This window comes from Podarcis muralis, chromosome 6 (assembly GCF_964188315.1).
Source record: "Podarcis muralis chromosome 6, rPodMur119.hap1.1, whole genome shotgun sequence".
Lineage (NCBI taxonomy): Eukaryota > Metazoa > Chordata > Lepidosauria > Squamata > Lacertidae > Podarcis > Podarcis muralis.
In genome coordinates, this window is record NC_135660.1 from 71,153,135 (window position 1) to 71,165,161 (window position 12,027).

General features: G+C 42.4%; 1 protein-coding gene across 1 annotated transcript in view; it reads right to left on the minus strand.

Moving 5' to 3' along the window:
• Positions 1 to 12,027, minus strand: part of TET1 (tet methylcytosine dioxygenase 1) — a 70,803-nt gene that overhangs the window by 56,488 nt on the left and 2,288 nt on the right. The window contains exon 2 of the mRNA XM_028729440.2: positions 2,400 to 4,475. Within this exon, the coding sequence (XP_028585273.2) occupies positions 2,400 to 4,355 (1,956 nt within the window). The 5' untranslated portion in view covers positions 4,356 to 4,475. The remainder of the gene's footprint in view (positions 1 to 2,399; positions 4,476 to 12,027) is intronic.

Here is a 12,027-nt window from a genome sequence, read left to right on the forward strand (position 1 = left end):
ACAAAATGAATACGGGGCAACATGGTGTAAAAGAGGAATATAATACACACTATACCTAAATCAGCCCTTGCCTTGTTTTGCCTTTGTTTGACTGTATCAAGCAAAAATTGCTGGGCAATTATTGCTGTGTTTTGCAGCCTGTAAAAAGTACATTATCAATTCACTAAAAAGCAACGAAGAAATTTTCTTCCAGCTCAAGTTCAAAAGCCTTGCCCAAAATTGTAGGGTGCCATGTTTTCCCTAATTTGTCTGAAAAAGCATGCCGTTTAATTCCCAGCCTTAGCACTGAACTTGATTCAACTGTCAACTGAGACTCTCTTGTGCTGCAAGAAAATGTAGTCTTGTCAACGGTTATCTGCCATAATTTCTGTTTGTGTTAGACACTAGATACCAAATGAGACCAGACTCAAACAAGGTAATGTTTATAGATCACAGAAACCATTTTGAGGAATCAGTATGTAATTTAGGATAGCAATGCTGCTGCTCAAAAAAAAGTAGAGGTCACTATGTTTTCCCCTCTGGCACTTCAATTTTAAATATTTTTTTGGGAAGTTAAGCGTACTGATTCAACAGCCTGTTCACACATAATGCCTATTGTGAAGGAGCAAGCATCCTGGTACTCCACCCCCATTCCTGCTGCTGCTATGCAGCCAGAAATGAAGCTGTAGAATGGCTTTGTATTACATCTGAATCTGGACCTTTCTCCCCCAACCACACACTTTTTTCTAGGGATGGCTGCTCTTTTATCTTCTATATGTACCTTTATAGTTAATGATGAGTTAAACCTTTGTCCCACATTATTGTCCGGCTTCTCTTAATGCTGCACAAGACAATTAAAATTTGGTATTTTAATTGCACCTTTATGTGAGTCATGATAAGCATTCACAATCAGCGAGTCAGTATGCTGCTGCCAAACCTTATTCAATTATCCATGTTCTTGAATGTAAGGAGTAATTGATATTTCCCTCAGCTTTCTTCCACAGCATATTGAAAACTGAATTCTAACAACATGCACAATTAATGCAAAATATACTCCCAAGCTTATAGGGTCTTAAAGTGGATCCAGGATCCCTACATTGGCTGTTACATTGTTGTTGTTCTAAAACACCCTCCCCAACGTAAAGGAATATCCCCTGCTGAGAAGAAAACACCCAAGGAATGCTATCTACCATCCAGTGGAGTCTGGCAGCATAAAGAAAGATAAGATATGCAATTCAAGGGAGGCAAACCATAATCTACTTCTAAATCATCATGATCTGAGCGGAATAGTTTTAGAGCAACTGAAGCGCTTCTTTGCTGGCCTGTTGGCTTTCCTGTAGCTCCATCCTCTGGCTAAACCTGAGAGGCAACACACAGGCAAAATTCCTTGTTTGACACCAGAAGTTCACAACTCACTGCAGACTCAACAATTGATCTGCCACAGTAGCAAAAAGGGTTTAACTCTTTCCACTTGAATATAGCTATTTTCACTACTGTGCTACCAGAAGCATGTCCTACACTTCCTTGTAAGAAAAGGGATTAGAAACCACAGCTGAGGCTGTTTGCATTTGGAGAGATCAAAGCTTTAAAAATGCAGCAGTTCTATTCACAGGGGAAAATTCAGACCAAGGTAGCAAGATCCACTAGGATGTTGATGGTCTCATGATCCCTCTGATCTATAAGCCTGGCTGTGATTTTCTACCCTGAAATGTTACACACACAATGCCCACAAAGAAACAAACTCTATGCAATTACAGTGGAAATAGGAAAAAAATATCATGAAATTTACTGGTCATAAACACTGTCTTTCTGAATGAACTCTGTTATTAGAACTGCAAAAATCTATCAAGTATGTCTCTACCTTCAGCACTACTTAGAACTTAGTATTAAACCAGTCACTTAAAAAAAAATCACAATGCTTGAGGTTTCCATATATATATATATATGTGTGTGTGTGTGTGTGTGTGTGTGTGTGTGAGAGAGAGAGAGAGAGAGAGAGAGAGAGAGAGAGAGAGAGAGAGAGATGCACTACCATGGAAAAAAAGATGTCCAAAGTCATACTTGTTTTCTGGACCTCTGGTTCCCATGCATATGTATGGTATTTGTATAAAAATAAGTTCCACTGGATTGATTGATTTCAGTGGGCCTAAATGCACTTAACACAATCCTGGACTGAGGTCTGCATCTTTAACAGTGCCAGGATTTAGTAACATTTAAACTAAGTTACATAGTAATTTTTATTTTTTATTTAATGACTTTATGGTGCCCTTCAGATGTCATTGGTCTATAATTCCCCTAATTTATTGCCCACTGGCCATGCTGACTGGGAATGATGGGAGGTGATGCCCAAATACAGCTGGAGAGCACCAAGCTGAATAAGGCTGCGTCATGCACATTTAATGAATCATCTTTTTCCTTACCTCTGATGATACAAAGGGCAGCATTAAGGGCGGCAGTGGCAGTGGAGGCTTCTTCAGTTCTTCACATTTTCTCTTTTTACATATCCTGTGACTAGTTTTGCGTTTCCTGCAACAGCTGCATTCTTCACAGTTAGTTTTCCGCAAACATGGCTCGCACACCCCACATCGCCTTCGCTTCTTCTTTTCTAGCACAGGTTGCAAAGATGCAAGCGAGACAGGAAGGCTGCCAGTTGGGTTCCCACAGGAGGCAGTCTCTGAAACTACAACTAGATTAGCACCACATTTCCCGATGTCCTGAACAGAGTTTGCAACAGTCCCACCACTTTCCAACTGCAACAATGGATCCTGAGGTTTTGGAATGGATTCATCTAACACAACTGTCTTGGTATCTGTATCCTCTGCAGCAGCTGATGGAGGCCCTGAATTAGCATCTTCAGACAAGTTGGGAAAACTTTCCTTAAAGGTGTCGCTGCTTACCAGAACGGAATCTGCTGTACTTTCTAGGTTGAGGGGTGCAACAGGCACAGCACCTGAATCTAAAGTGAAAGTGTCTACGGCGATCTTTTCAAGTGTCTGCTCAAGATCTCCCAATATAAAACTAGTCAAAGAGGTATTAGAAACCTGTTCACATGCTAACGTGCCATTTGTTTGGTCACATTCTAAATAAAGTTGTCTGGAGTTGAAATAAGAATCAAGTGCTTTACTGCTTAGCTCCAGTTCCAAGTCCTTTGGTAAATGAGATTCCACACAAAGGCCTGGATCTTTTAAACAGCCTTCTGATTCAGAGATGCAGCATGAGGCAGCTTCTACTTCTTGAATGGTAGGCTCAGGATCCTGATTGAGCTGAGACCCTTGTAACACACATGGGTCATCTAAATGCAATTTCGAGATCAATTCGGAGGTAATCAAAATGGCAGCATCAGGATCACCATCAGTTAGCACCAAATCACAGGTAGTTTTGGAGTGAGCCTCTGTGGAAAACTCTGACCTTTCTACAAGTTCCTTTGAGTTTGCTTCCGAGGAAAGACTTAATGCAGAATCGGAATGTGAACAGGTATACTGTTTGGGGGCAGGAGACACATCCAAACAACTCTCAGAATGTGATTTCACAAATGCTCCCGAGTCATTCTCTTCATGTACCTTTATAGGAATAGCAGAGTCAAGATGAAAATGTGCAGGGGAAAGTTGAGTGAAATTTTCTTCACAGGTACTCGGAGGCAAATATTTCAGAACCTGCTCTGTGGGCGCAGGTTCTGTACACTGGCATGCCTCCTTTAATATCTCTGGGTTTTGCGTACCTGGTACATCACCATTAGAAGCAGAAATACCTTCTTCAGAAGGTGTCTCTCCCTTTTTGGCTTGACTATCACATTCAGAGCAGTGGCCTTCTGGATCACACAGATCCTCCTCCTCCTCCGCCTCCTTGGGAGAAGATAATGCACCAACCTGGTTTAAATCCTTTGCAGCCTCTTCTGCTTCCTTCCTTCCTAATACACAGGAGGTTCTTGATTCAGGTTTCTCTCTTCTCCCTACACTTTTTTCTGGGCCACCTTTAGTTGCTCGCATGATTGTTGGCGTCTGGAACAGTCTATGGGGAAACGGTTTCCTGCGGAGAGTCATGGTAAAGCCATTGTAGCTCAAAGGAGGCTGGTTACGCAACAGAACATTATCAGTTAACCCCAGATCCATCCAAGGTGTTCCAGACAAGGCTTTGGTTACGCTGCTCCTGAGAAATCGGCATGTTGCATTCAGTGGTGGTTTCTCTTCCTGTGTTTTTTTCTTGCCGTCATTCTTTTCTTCCAGGTGCTTTTTGCAGTTTGCTGAACTTTCTGCTTTTAGAGAAGTTTTCTTGGCATCTTTTGTTACTTGGCAAGATTTCTTTTTGACTGGGCTTGATTTCTTTTTGCTTATCTCTTCCTTTTTAACTGATCGTGAAGATCTGGCATCACGAGCCATCTCTGTCAAGCAGCAGATGTGCAACTAGGAGTGGACTTAAAGATCATGGAGTCTTGCAAATGTTCTTCAGTTCAGCAGAAGCCGGCATATTCACCTGCACTGTCCTTGTAGAGCACAGAGCTGAAATAGAAGATAGGAGTTTAAGATTATTATGGATGATTATATTTACATTGTTGTTGTTGTTGTTGTTGTTGTTGTTGTTGTTGTTGTTGTTGTTGTTACATAGAACCCAGAAAAGCACTATCTTTGCATTATTTCTCTGCATTCTTACAAATTAGGAAGAGGGAAGCTGAGTGACATATCTTGCCTAATGCTGCCTAGAGAGTTCATGGCACAGAAAATATGTTAGCCAGGGGCTTCCTGGTACAAACCTCAGTCTGTTTGGCCACTATGCTACAGTGGCATAGTGTCTAAAAGTCACTAACAAGTTAGCATTGTGAGTGGAAAGGGCCATAACTCAGTGGTAGAGCACATGTTATTGTTATGTAATCAAAAAGTGCCACCTTCAATCCTTGGCATTTCCAGGTATTTCTGGAAAGATTCCTGTCCAAAACCCTGGACCTCTTCTGCTAGTCTGTGCACAATATAGTTAGATGGACCAACAGCCTGATCTGATACAAGGCAGCACCTTGTTTAAACAAGTTTATTCAAATGCTCAACTAAAACACAGTACACTTGTAAAACAGTTGCCACATTCTGTGTAATATTCCAAAACTGCTTAGAATATTTTTGAGTTGTCCTTGAACTTTGATCCTGTTTACATTCGGTATTATATTGATTTCCTCATACTACCAATACTAATTTTTTCAAAATAGCCACATCCAAAATTTGACAGACTAGTCCCTCAGTCTGGGGATCTACAGTAAGCTTGCAATTAATATGCAGGTTATGTTCTAGAGATTGTGCCTAAAGCCAAAATATTGCATACTCAAAATACATTGGGCATAATGATGGATGGGCTTGGCACAGCTTTTTCCTGGATTCCCACCCCCTTTATTTATTTTTAAATTGCCAAGCATGTAAAGCTGAATGTGTACAAGTTAAATGTGTGTTAAGTTGCTGGCTCACTGTATTTCATTTCCTAAATGTGTCTCTTTGATCTTAGCAACATTTCCTTTTGGCATGGTCACTACATTTTCAGATCTAAAACAAGTTTGAGCTTATGCATGTTTACTCATAAGTAAATGCTACTTGAACTCAATGGAATTGCTAGCAACTAAGCATGCAAAGGATTGTAGACCTAGTTAATTCCCCCAGGATTTGTTTCCAGAAATTATTAACTTCCCTGCAACCTCACCAACAGTGATAAAAATCCCTGCACACTTTGAAGAAAGCTAGGGATACCTTTTAATGAGGGTGAAAGAGGAGAGCGCAAAATATGGTCTGAAGCTCAATATCAAAAAAACGAAGATCATGGCCACTGGTCCCATCACCTCCTGGCAAATAGAAGGGGAAGAAATGGAGGCAGTGAGAGATTTTACTTTCTTGGGCTCCATGATCACTGCAGATGGTGACAGCAGCCACGAAATTAAAAGACGCCTGCTTCTTGGGAGAAGGGCAATGACAGGCCTAGACAGCATCTTGAGAAGTAGAGATGTCACCTTGCCAACAAAGGTCCGTATAGTTAAAGCCATGGTCTTCCCAGTAGTGATGTATGGAAGTGAGAGCTGGACCATAAAGAAGGCTGATCGCCGAAGAATTGATGCTTTTGAATTATGGTGCTGGAGAAGACTCTTGAGAGTCCCATGGATGGCAAGAAGATCAAATGCATCCATTCTTAAGGAAATCAGACCTGAGTGCTCACTGGAAGGACAGATCGTGAAGCTGAGGCTCCAGTACTTTGGCCACCTCATGAGAAGAGAAGACTCCCTGGAGAAGACACTGATGCTGGGAAAGATGGAGGGCACAAGGAGAAGGGGGCGACAGAGGACAAGATGGTTGGATAGTGTTTTTGAGGTTACCAGCATGAGGTTGACCAAACTGCGGGAGGTAGTGGAGGACAGAGGTGCCTGGCGTGCTCTGGTCCATGGGGTCACGAAGAGTCGGACACGACTAAACGACTAAACAACAACAACAACAGGGATATCCCTGTTGTATTTTAGGCATGCTCTTTTGTTTGGTTTTATTTAAACCCACTCTAAAATATGTGCTGCAGTGATTCATTGAGATGGGAAGCAAGACTCGGAGGAGTTTGGAAAAGTATGAGTACATTTAAATAATGCCAACAAGAAAGATTAAAGGGAGGGGGGGAAAATGCAATGTATCATCCTATCCAGCTAAGTTAAATGTATTCTAGAGTCCAACAGTGCAATCCTATGAAAACTTATCAGAAAGTCTCATATTGTCCTCAGTGAAACTTGCTTCTGAGTAGACATGTACGGGAGTGCATTGTAAATATCTGAACAGGATGACTGGGTATACATGTTACAACTACCACATAGTCACATCCACCCATTGATTTGTGTGCTAACAATTCATCTGGTGTTGAGCTTTTGATGGCTCACCATGCATAGCCAATGACATTAAATACCATTACAAGCCTCTTGTGCATCAACATTTGCATCAATAAAAATCACTCCATGTGAGGAGCTGCCACATCAAGAGTCCTCATTTGAGAGTAATTTATAGTAGCTGCAATGTGGTAATCATTATGCTTGCTCCAACCATCGGGTGTGCAGAGCTTCTTTTGGATGTGCCAAGGAATTGCACATTTCCCCTTATTTTTCATATTGCTTTCTGCAAGACACTTTTTCTTGCACAGTTCTCTCTTCAATAGCTGAACCCTTCCACATGGAATTCACAAACGCTCATCACATGCCTTAAAATACGATGTACAGACATATATATGCAGCAACTTTATGTTGGACAAAACGGTTCCATTTCCACCTAAAGATGTTGAGCACAAGAATCCAGCTGTAGCTGACTCCCAAAGAAACAAATATAAAAGGATACATAGCACAATCTTACGTAGGAAGGTAAGTCCCACTGAGTTTAATGGAGTTTAAAGCTGTCAAATGCAGCTTTTCCAGACTGAGCAGGATGAAGAAGAGGAAGAATTGCTATGTAGCCAGTAGGTGCTATAGATTTGCAAATGCCCTCATCACTAATATACAGTATTTGTCACCTAAAATACTATTCTTCAAAGCCCTATTAATCATCCATATTTGAACAAGGTACTCATTAGATTTGCTCAAAAGCGTTGCAATCAATGCTGTGAACTGTTGAGAACTGACACCGTTTTTGATAGCTTTCCCAACTTGAACACATCTTCTGCAATTGCTATGTGTCGTTATGACAATTATTCTTGCATCTTACTAATATAGGAAAGTGTCTTATACTGTGTCAGACCATCGGTCCATCTAACTCAACATTGTCTACCATGAGCGGCTGTGGTTCTACAAGATTTCAGGCAGCAGACATTCTCAGCTGTACCTGGAGATGCCAGGGACTTAATTTGGGTCCTTCTGCATGTAAAAGAGATGCTCCAACAATAAGCTATGGCCCTTCCTCATGGTCTTGCAATGACCACTTTCAAACAGTACAATTTACAGGATCACAATCCATTGCAGCTTGACACAAATATTTAAGAAGTATGATGAAGACGAAGACAACTTCCACAACCCTCCATGCTGCATATGTGCTTTTGGCTCAGCCTCAGACACATCGCCCATGCATTCCAGTGCCAAAATTCAGAAGCCCTTCAAGTGTCCAGAAAATGTGGCAGTACAAAGAACAAGAGAACCAGAACACTGGTCTGCAATATGACAAAATTTAACAAGAATTTAATGATGCAAACATTTATTTAATTAAGTGAGGGGGAGGAATACAATTTCTCCCCCTTAAATAGAAGAGCACTTGAACAATGAAGCAAGAAACAAGGGGGTTGAGAAATCCCCTTCCTGTAAGAATATTGGTCAGGAACTGCAAAGATAAGAAATCTCTAGCTCCAAGGCTACTGAAGTAGGAAGCAAGCTCTTGTCCCCTTCCAACAAATGGATAACTCTTTCTCATGTTGCCTTTTTGTACGTATTACATATGCACACCCAGAATGATTTCCAGTTGTATACAGCATTAAGGTAGCTAGGAATTTAATGTAATACTTCCCAGAGTTTGGTGGAGGCAGTATAATCCTGGCAAATGCTTATCTCATCAAGATAAAAACTAGAATCCTCCCTATTCTTGAGGAACGTTCTCGCAAGTGTAATATTTCAATGCTGCTTAGCAACTGTTTATAGGTAGGCATGCATAATCCGGAATATCCAGATATGAAAACAACATTTATTGCTCCTTCCTTGCGCCAGACTAACTGCTTTGAGCAATGCACCTACATTGTCCTATGCCCTGACCTCAATACGCTGGCCCCAATTCAGTGTATCATAGATACAGTGGGATCTTATGCATGCATAGGTAAAGGTAAAGGTACCCCTGCCCGTACGGGCCAGTCTTGCCAGACTCTCACTCTATAGGCCAGGGCCAGCGCTGTCCGCAGACACTTCCGGGTCACATGGCCAGTGTGACAAGCTGCATCTGGTGAACCAGCGCAGCACACGGAACGCCGTTTACCTTCCCGCTGGTAAGCGGTCCCTATTTATCTACTTGCACCCGGGGGTGCTTTTGAACTGCTAGGTTGGCAGGCGCTGGGACCGAATGACGGGAGCGCAACCCGCCGCGGGGATTCGAACCGCCGACCTTTCGATCGGCAAGTCCTAGGCGCTGAGGCTTTAACCCACAGCGCCACCCACATGCATGCATATTGAGATGCTATCAAGGATGCTGCTCTACCCCAGATTCTGTGGGGATGGATGTGTTGTTTAAGTAGCCATACATAGTCTTACAGTAAAATCCTAAGCATGTGTGTACTTTGAAGTCCCATGGGCATTACAATGCAATCCTCATGTCTACTCAGAAGAAAGTCCAACTGAATTCAATGGGACTTGCTCCCAGGTCAATGAGGTTAGGACTGCAGCCTTAGTCTCTAATAAGAGTACTTAGGCAGTGCGATCTTACACGTGTTTATACGTAAGTAAATCCCACTGTGTTCATCTGAGTTGAAAGTGTACATGTATTAGATTCCTAGATGCAGAACTTCTAACATAATTGTGGAGAAGTCAAGAGTTTCCCAAGTCTGACCAGGAAAGGGTTAACCTACTGCCAAGATGCCACTGATAGTAACTATCAGAGGCACAGGGTCTATGCTATGCTTAAGCCAAAGTCACATGACCAATTGCCTAAGAAAAGGACAGGCTAGGCTTAAAAGAGGGGGGATTTTTTTTAGAAAGAGAGTTGTATTTGGAGTTGGGGGAGGGGGGAAATAGAAAAGGAGAGTAAAAGAGAACAGAGCTTCCTATGGGGCTTAAGGAGAAAGGGATCATGTATTCCCCAAATGTAGCTAACCAAATTAAAAACAACACTGAATTTGAAAGGGGGGGGGAGTATCAGGCACTGAATTGCAGCAATTGTAATTTTATGCACAGCCTGTGCAAGTTGTCACTTCACACTCTGTCATTTCCTCAGCAAATACAGGCTTCACTATCTCGGTACCAGAGGTATGAATTAGCCTTAAAAAATGAGCTGGGGAGGGAGGGGAAGTGGGCAGCCAGGATATTAGTTTGCTAACAGTGCAATCCTCTGCATTCTTGCTCAGAAGTAACTCTGGATTACCAAGGCTGAGTGGGATTTGGGGGGCGGGGTAGGGGAAGGGTAGTACCTCTGGTGGGGGGAACATGTCATGTTTGTCTACCTTTGGTCCCCACCCTGCACTCACCCGTGGCTCCTAGAAGCTGTCAGCGTGTGACAGCAGCCATACCCCCGAAACAGCTTTAACTGGCCAGCTAAGCCAGGTAAGGGTAGCCAATAGATCATTCAGTGTGTCCGGAACTTTCCCTGCATGCGAAGACAGCCTCTGGTGAATTGAGCGGATGAGACCCATAGAGGGACCAGTGGTCAAGAAGGCGGTTTCTGCACATGCTGTAGAGGGAGGTGAGGAGCAGATGAGGCTTGTCAACCAGGAAAGGTAGCCCAAATTCTGACCAGAAACCTTGCAGGATATCTTCATGAGATCAAAATGGTAAGGAGGAAACCCTACACAAATACAGAGTACAGTGGTACCTCGGGTTACATACGCTTCAGGTTACAGACTCCGTTAACCCAGAAATTTTACCTCGGGTTAAGAACTTTGCTTCAGGATGAGAACAGAAATTGTGGTCCAGCAGCACAGCGGCAGCAGGAGGCCCCATTAGCTAAGCAATTCACAGATCCTTATGGCTCCTCATAGTTTTACACAGTCTCCCCCCCCCCCAAATAAATTGATTCATTCATCTGTGTCTGCATATGTGCCCTGTGATTTGCTGGTGGTTTTGTTCATCCCCTGTGCAAAAGTCATGAAAACCCATGGAGACCCTGAATCAGTGTTTTTGCACTATAACTGCAATTTTTTACTATGTGCCAGTGTAAAGCTGATGATGTATTTTTAGGAAAAGCTTATCAAATCATGCTGATTCAAGAAGGTAACATTTAATTCTACTGGAACCGATTTTTACTCAGACCCTGTGGAAAAGCAAAAAGCCTGTGTGGCTAGGCGCATTTTCTGTTTCTATCTGTTGGAAGAGAGGAGGGGGGGGGGGAAACTCGGTCACTTTCTCAAAATTCCAAAATGTGTCCATGGGGCCCATAAAGACTGATGAACCCACAAACTAGGAGCTTGTGAGCTTCTCCCTCAAGCTGGCTTCATCACAAAACATATTTGAACAGCTGCTGGGGCCCACCAGTGATATCTGCTGTGGGGTCCCCTTTTTAAAAATAAAATAAAAAATCCAGCACTCAGCACTCTAAGGTCCAGGCAGTGGTGTCAAGAGTTTATTTAGACTCATTGCTGTTGACCGCTACTGTTGCCGCCAGTGGAGGCACCAGAAGACATTTTGCTGTGGGTTCGCTGAAGCTCAATGCATCTGCTTGCATAAAGTGAACAACTTATAGGCACAAGTGTGTTTCAAACTGACATCGACTCTCACAAGGAAAATCCTAGACCAGATCAAGCCTAAGAGAGATGTTTTCCTTTGCCTTATGCTCTGTCTGTGGCCAAATACAACTCTAGTTTCATCGGAATACAAAACTTCCAGTAAATCTACGCGCTGCTTCAAGATTTAATACAATTACTCTTCTCACTAAGCAATGCTTCAGTACCAACATCTCTTTTGTCTCTACATCCAAGAGATCTATGCACAAAGCCATTACACATAAATTACTTAACGATGGTCTGTGGGCTACACTGACAACTTTTTTAATGGGTTCCGTCCATTTTCAAATCTACATTTTTTAATGTAAATGATATTTTAAGCCACGACGACTGAATCTCTCGAGTTTCACAACTTGCTTATTACATATCTGTGTTTTTAGAAGTGGAACATTTTCATTTGGCTTTGGCAAACGAGTGCTTGTCAATGCAACTCCAATCAATCCATTTGTTCTCACAAGATTTTAGAACCACTTTGCGCTTTATGGGACGGTCCAGGAATAAACACAGTAAACGTGCAAGGGAGAGACACCTTAGGGTGTTCACCCTATTCAAATGTGCCGAGAAGAAAATGTTCAGAGATGTTATTCATCCTGCACAAAGTGCAACATATCAAAAATCTAAGCAGCTGTAGGATAGAGCTGCTCCAAACACTTATAT